The sequence below is a fragment of the Musa acuminata genome, chromosome BXJ1-2 (genome assembly GCF_036884655.1).
Source record: "Musa acuminata AAA Group cultivar baxijiao chromosome BXJ1-2, Cavendish_Baxijiao_AAA, whole genome shotgun sequence".
Classification (NCBI taxonomy): domain Eukaryota; kingdom Viridiplantae; phylum Streptophyta; class Magnoliopsida; order Zingiberales; family Musaceae; genus Musa; species Musa acuminata.
In genome coordinates, this window is record NC_088328.1 from 28,247,986 (window position 1) to 28,254,896 (window position 6,911).

A 6,911-nucleotide genomic window follows, 5' to 3' on the forward strand; every position below is an offset into this window, starting at 1 on the left:
ACGTGCCCTTAAAGCTAACAATGCTCTCGTGCAGTACACGGATCGATTGGGAGACGGTACAGGTTCATCTCATTCCCCGTGTATTCTAGACTAATGATTTGTTGCGTTTGATCCACTGTTTCAAGTACGATGCTAAGAGTGAGTTCAAACGGTGGCTGGATTCGGCATGGTGGATTTGCTTACAGTGTGTCTTTTCTTTACTCCCTTAACTGAAATACACACGTGTGGGTTCCTCGAGCGTGGACACATCTTACCGACAAATGATTCCTGTCAAAAGAGAAATCCTATCTCCCCAGTGGACCTCTTAATGCAGTTAACCCAACTAGTCATGGATGATAGTTGATTGCTGACTATTTAATATCCAATTTCTTCCCGCATATTGTTCCTCGCTCGTTATATTGTGACATCGAATGGGCTTTGGGGTTTTCGAGTTTTATGTGCCTCTAAACAAAAGTCTTTAATATTCTACCCAAGCAGGTTCGCATTTCAAGGCCTAATTCCATTTGCACGCCATACATAATCTAAGAAGTCACATAAAAATATAAGAACAGAAAGAAACAAACGATTCATTAGAATGGACCTAAATGTCTAGCGGACATGACCTTGATTTAGATCACCGTTGACTGATCCAACATGATTCATCCCTCACCCATCTTAACATAAATAAAAAAGGAATAGAATCTCAATACTTTCGATCTTGTCTTTTTTTCCTTATCCTTTGTGTACACTTACTATATATCATTCTCATTTTCTACACTATCCCGGAAGCCATCCTTTTGCCTGCGCTACTGCCATGTGTAGCTCACCATATAACATTCATTAGGATACCAGCAAGCAAAGAGTAAATGAGCAGCTAACATTTGACAATTATACCATCAATCACAAAGCAACTGCACAAGGAAAACAAAATCAAGTGAATCTAAAACAAAAGATCTGCAAACTGATGATGAAAACGATTTCTCGTAGCTCGTTTCAGGATGAACAGCACCAGTATCCCCTAGCTCCATCGCTCACACCATTTGAATCCCCTTGTAAGATGACTGTCTTCCCATTGCTCAACGATGACATCTCGTGCTTCTTCTGCTCTTGAGACAGGAACACCTTCCTACTTAGTATGTGATAAATCTCTTTAACTACAGTTTGAAAGGCTGCTGCGACGTTGGAGGAGTCCAATGCAGAGGTTTCGATGAAGAAGAGGCCTTGGGCCTCAGCTAAGGCCTTGCCCTCTGCGGTGGTAACCTCCCTCACATCCTTGAGATCAGTCTTGTTGCCAACCAGAATGGTCACCACGTTCATGTCGGAGTATGCTGTTTCAGTATTTCAACAAAGCATCAGATGGCTTGCCTTTTGCCATGGCAAAAGACCGTGCTGAAAGGATAAATAAAAGGAAGAAATGTGATAGATATTGATAGCAATATTAAGGTTCCACCCTATGCAAATGGTTCCCAAGTTTGGAACCAGTATCAGGTGTTGGTGACAACCCATCATGGCAAAGCCCAGCAAACATCACTATACCTTGACTGAAACTATGGTTCCTAATGAACTTTTGAAACACAATCCAATAGCTGAAATCAAGCATCAGAAACTTTCTTATAAAAACAAAATGTGCAGTAAACATGGTACTTACTGTGCAGTTCATTGAGCCATCGACCAACGCTATCAAAAGTCTGTCGCCTGCTGATGTCGTAAACCACCAAGGCTCCCACAGCTCCTCGGTAATATGCAGATGTCACAGCTTTGAAGCGCTCCTGGCCTGCGGTGTCCCATATCTGAGCTTTGATTTCCTTCCCATCGATGTTCATCTTTTGGGTTTGGAATTCAACCCCGATAGTGGACTTGGAGTTTGGGTAAAATTCATTTCGAGCAAACCTCGCTAGCAAATTCGATTTTCCAACAGCAGAATCACCAATCATAACAATTTTAAAAAGATAGTCCTGGCTCTGGTCTTCATCTCCATTGTAATCCATCATTCAACTCTTTAGCCAATGGTCCTAGTGCAGCACTAACTAAAATATCATACCTAAGACAAAAGCAATTACCAAAAGGCATGAGAACAAAACTACACAAATCCAAGATGAGACTTCGAAATTTGGTTCAACAATAGAATAGATGAGTTAATCACCTGCTTTTGAAGTCATATCAAAGAGAACAATATGACATGTATATACACACAGCAGTTTATAAGAATCAACAGTTACTTATTATCATTTACAAACTGAATAAAAAAAAGAAAACAGTTTCCAATAAAAGATTACTTCTTAATAAGCCTTCAACTCTCTTTGCCCAAGACTGGTACAATTTTAGTTGTAAATGCTTATGTTATCATAAGATTTTTTTCACTTATCCTCATATGTTATTTTATAATGTTGTATAATGTTTTGCTGTTTTAAATTTTTCATAATTATTTTTTTTTATCAATTTTTATCCCTCAAATCCCATCAAGTAGATCCTACCAATCTTGGCCAATTGTCCCTTGCCGCTCCTCATGTCAATACTGGCAACAATGCAAATAATTCCATTGTATTTGTCAATTGAAGCAGCAAACATTAATTTTTATCTACTTGATATAGTAAATATCTTAACATTATAAAATTTAAGTTTCTAAAATCTATGAGCAAATTAGAGCTCTCCCTGAACATCCAATGGCACTTTAACTAGCCCAGCAACCAATTCTGAGCAGACCCAAGGCCCCAAACACACTTGCAGACAAATGATAACCAACAAGTCTTAGTTCTAAAATATTCCAAACTAAGAAGCTCAAAAGAGCCATGGCCACACTCAGAATTTTCTAAATACCACACTGATGTCCAATGTTGTTGCCCTAATTCCGTAGTGCTTCTTTTGATTCAGTTTTTATTCAGATTTTACGGCACTGATAGACCACAGACCACTTGTATAACCGATACATATGGCTTTATTACAGAATAACTCGCCATGCCCCTGGTGTTTACCCTTTAGAATTGCACATTCAGTTATGCACTTCAAAAAAAGATAACTCACATCTGTGAGGAGTGTGACTGATGGAGGTTATCAACAACAAGAAACCCCCTCCTTGGCAGCTAATCAACGCCTTCAGGGACATATTGACTCCCACAATGAAGTTCAAAAGTATCCAGTTCAAACACACCTTTAGGGAAGCAAATAGTGTTGTCAACTGGGTAGCGAGTTTTGCTAGGACTTCCAAGTGCACCTTTTTGTTGCAAGGAAATTTTCCTTTGATTTTCTTATAATATCTAGTCATCCGATGTGGAGGGAGATACATATGGCTTTATTACAGAATAACTCGCCATGCCCCTGGTGTTTACCCTTTAGAATTGCACATTCAGTTATGCACTTCAAAAAAAGATAACTCACATCTGTGAGGAGTGTGACTGATGGAGGTTATCAACAACAAGAAACCCCCTCCTTGGCAGCTAATCAACGCCTTCAGGGACATATTGACTCCCACAATGAAGTTCAAAAGTATCCAGTTCAAACACACCTTTAGGGAAGCAAATAGTGTTGTCAACTGGGTAGCGAGTTTTGCTAGGACTTCCAAGTGCACCTTTTTGTTGCAAGGAAATTTTCCTTTGATTTTCTTATAATATCTAGTCATCCAATGTGGAGGGAGTTTTATATACCAGATGCTTAAAGCCTTAGTATAGCTTCTTATTTCTTTGGTTAAAAGGAAAACTTACCATATGATTAAAGCCTTAGTATACGTTCTTATTTCTTTGGTTAAAAGAAAAACTTACCAGATGCTTAAAGCCTTAGTATAGCTTCTTATTTCTTTGGTTAAAAGAAAAACTTACAGAGTCATGACACAGTGAAATATAACACTTCAAAGATTGACCAATGGCTTGCTTCACTGTTATTATCTCAAGGTTAAACCTACCAAAGTCCTTGTTCTCCAAAGCCATGGCACACTTTTCTCATCAAACTTTTGGTTATTGCTTGTGACTCATGACACAGTGAAATATAACACTTCAAAGATTGACCAATGGCTTGCTTCGCTGTTATTATCTCAAGGTTAAACCTACCAAAGTCCTTGTTCTCCAAAGCCACAGCACACTGTTCTCAACAAACTTTTGGCTATTGCTTGTGACCCAAAACTTGAATGAACTCTGAAAGAGTACAAATTTCTATTATGAAACCAGTAGGCTTTGGTTTTGATGACTGGTTGTTTCTTTAACATAATATTTGTCTCAAACTTGAGCCTAATCCTTACTTTTTCTAACTTTAGACAACTATGGTAACTGAGACATCATTTAGACATACATAAATGATATAATATTTGACTAGAACAACCAAGTTGCTAGAATCAGCCACTTCCTCCAAGGCTATCCTTGTTTGCTTACAAATGGAACACGCCATTAATATTCAATCAATATCAGTTTGTTCTACAGACTTTGCCAATCCAAGCAGCAGACTTCCATGTTCTTCTTAGTCTGGTAAACCCTAGCTCAATGTAGCTTAATGATACTTCCTATGACTAGATTACAGATATACCTAATCTATCCTATGACATGAATTGCACTTAGTAGCCTATTTATGCATCCTCTGCATCCATTTCCAATCACATTCCATATTCCACCATAAACAGTGATAGTAGATAAAACTTAGCTTTAGTATATTAGTAAATCCAAGCAACTAAGATGAATAATCAATATGTCATAATTAATCAATGGTGTTCTTATCTTACCCCAAAACAAACCAAACATAGTTTGTGTTCTTTTCTACCTGGTTGGTAGAGAACTAGCATAGCCCATAATACCATAACATTGCAAGATTTCATCTAGATCACCATGCTATCAAAATGTAACTTCTAGGTTTGTATGTTTAACTTCCACAAAAACTTCTACTCATCCAAGACAAAGGTTAGCTTTACCAACCTGAAGACATCAACTTATTCAATGTTTCCTTCTATACCGTGGCATGATATACATGATAATCAAGAAACCTCCTTGTATCTCCATCAAGTTGCATTTTGATTATTCCTTCATCCTTCCATTTTCCATATTAGTCTACTGAAGAAGGCACTAACGAAGAGTCAATCAACCTTTGCAGTGACCTATCAATTTTAACTAGATGTCTTTAACAATTCCCCGGACTCAAGCTTTAGAATCAACCCTTGCTTCAACACCGGCATCCACTATCTAATGTTCATGTCCAAGAATCAAAGGGTTGGTGGACTTCTAGATATATATAACACACTCAACACCACTAGAAGATTAATAGTGCACTAGAACTCCACTCTAGCTTTTTCTAAACATAGCCATCCTGTTCGCTTACTGTAGATTCTTATAAAATAGATCATCTGTTGTTAATGGGACCTCCTACATATAGAGCCTCTAATCTAAGAAAAACTATGCTCAAAGGGAATGTTTAATATATGCAGCTTAACTTGTACAAGCAGAGAGAGTGTTTTTTTTTTTTTAAGACCTGAATCATGGTTACTCAAGTCAACCGTAGCATCAAAGCAGACCCTCAAGAGTAATAATTATACATGACTCGATAATCACCTTGAGCAAGTCTGTTCTCAGATTCTCGATAAAAGAAGTATGTTCAACCAAAAATTTTAAATATCCCTCATCTCAAGTAACTCGTAAAGATTCATCAATCGAAAAGATAGAACTAAACTAAACTGGGTAGTAACGCTAACTAACAGGAATTGTGTGAATGCTACATTGGCAAAAATGATGCCATGCTTGGTTCCTTTCAGTTAATAATGGAATTCTAGTGTTGGTCCACCATCACCAGGTTGTGTCAGAAACCTATATCAAGCATAAACTTGGTTCTAGTTTTTGTCAAATCCAATCTATTACAAATTAATACCTTGGGGGTGTTCCTCTCTATCTCAGATCGTGCACTTAGCCGCATTGCAACTATATCAGGATAATGATGATATGTGTACAACGAATCATAGCAAAGTTCATGATCAAAACAGCAAGATTTACTGTGTCTAGGTTACTACATCAAGTAGATTAGCATTCATGATCTTGTGAAATCATCAAGCTAAACACAAAATGCAGAAAGAGAAGCACTGGTGGATTATGTTTACCGGGGGGAAAAAAGTCGATTGCTGCTAGCAACAATAAAAATCCAAATTTTGCGTTTACTTCTGTACATGAAAAACCGAACCTCTCAGATTACCTTCCAGGTCGTAACAGTAGATATATAAAGATCAAATTGAATGTAACAGAAAAAGAACCCCATTCCCCATAACAATGCCGACTTCATTCCAAAATCAAGAATGAATACGACGAGTAGCAAGCTAAAGTTACAGGGAACTAGATATTTCAAGAAATCAAGGAACCGTTGCTAACCGCCTCAAAGATCCAATTTTGTTTAGGAAAAAGATAACGAGAAACCAGATGCAACACAAGAACTCGATCCAACCAGAGCCTGCGGAGTAAATCTGGCAGAGAACTTGAAAGCAAAACGTCAAATATCCCGACGGAACAGAGAAAATGCGTCAAATCTAGCAAAAACCTCAGAGCTGAACTACCTATATCACGCCGAAACAACTCAGATCAAGCAAGGGACCCACGAATTCCATCGCAGGGTCGGCACCGACACCAAAGATCCCTCACCTGGCCACGAAACCCGCACGACGCGCATCTATCCACGCCCAAGGATCGACCTTTACCCTGCCCCTACCAATCCATCGGCCTTCTGGCGACGAGCTTCGGATAGGCTTCCTCTGCTTTCGTCCCTGGCCGGCCCCCGTTTTGGGGGTTTTGGGGGTTCTTTCTTTAAAGAGCAGCAAGGTTGGCGTCCACGGAAGATTCCAGAGAGGGGTAACTGTACCGTAGGTTGAGGGCGGTGAACGGATCTTTACCGCAGGCGTTAAAATCTCGACGAGCGCCGACGGAGGGACGAAGTCCCGATCTCCGCTTCTCGTTTCACCTGCTTTGCTTCGAGGGTAAAAC

At 39.0% G+C, this 6,911-nt stretch overlaps 1 protein-coding gene across 4 annotated transcripts; it reads right to left on the bottom strand.

Moving 5' to 3' along the window:
* Window positions 1–825: 825 nt before the first annotated feature.
* On the bottom strand, window positions 826–6,911 carry LOC135607444 (ras-related protein RABA5a-like). 4 transcript variants are annotated; one of them, XM_065099265.1, is made up of 4 exons: window positions 6,573–6,907; window positions 6,041–6,100; window positions 1,628–2,020; window positions 826–1,307 (listed from the first exon to the last, which is right to left on the bottom strand). In XM_065099265.1, exons 3-4 carry the CDS (start codon window positions 1,968–1,970, stop codon window positions 973–975), a joined length of 678 nt encoding a protein of 225 aa, XP_064955337.1. In that variant the 5' UTR covers window positions 1,971–2,020; window positions 6,041–6,100; window positions 6,573–6,907; the 3' UTR covers window positions 826–972. The 4 variants fall into 4 exon arrangements, with proteins under 4 accessions (XP_064955337.1, XP_064955341.1, XP_064955354.1 ...); XM_065099269.1 differs by having other exon boundaries at window positions 6,488–6,907; XM_065099282.1 differs by lacking the exon at window positions 6,041–6,100 and having other exon boundaries at window positions 6,573–6,911.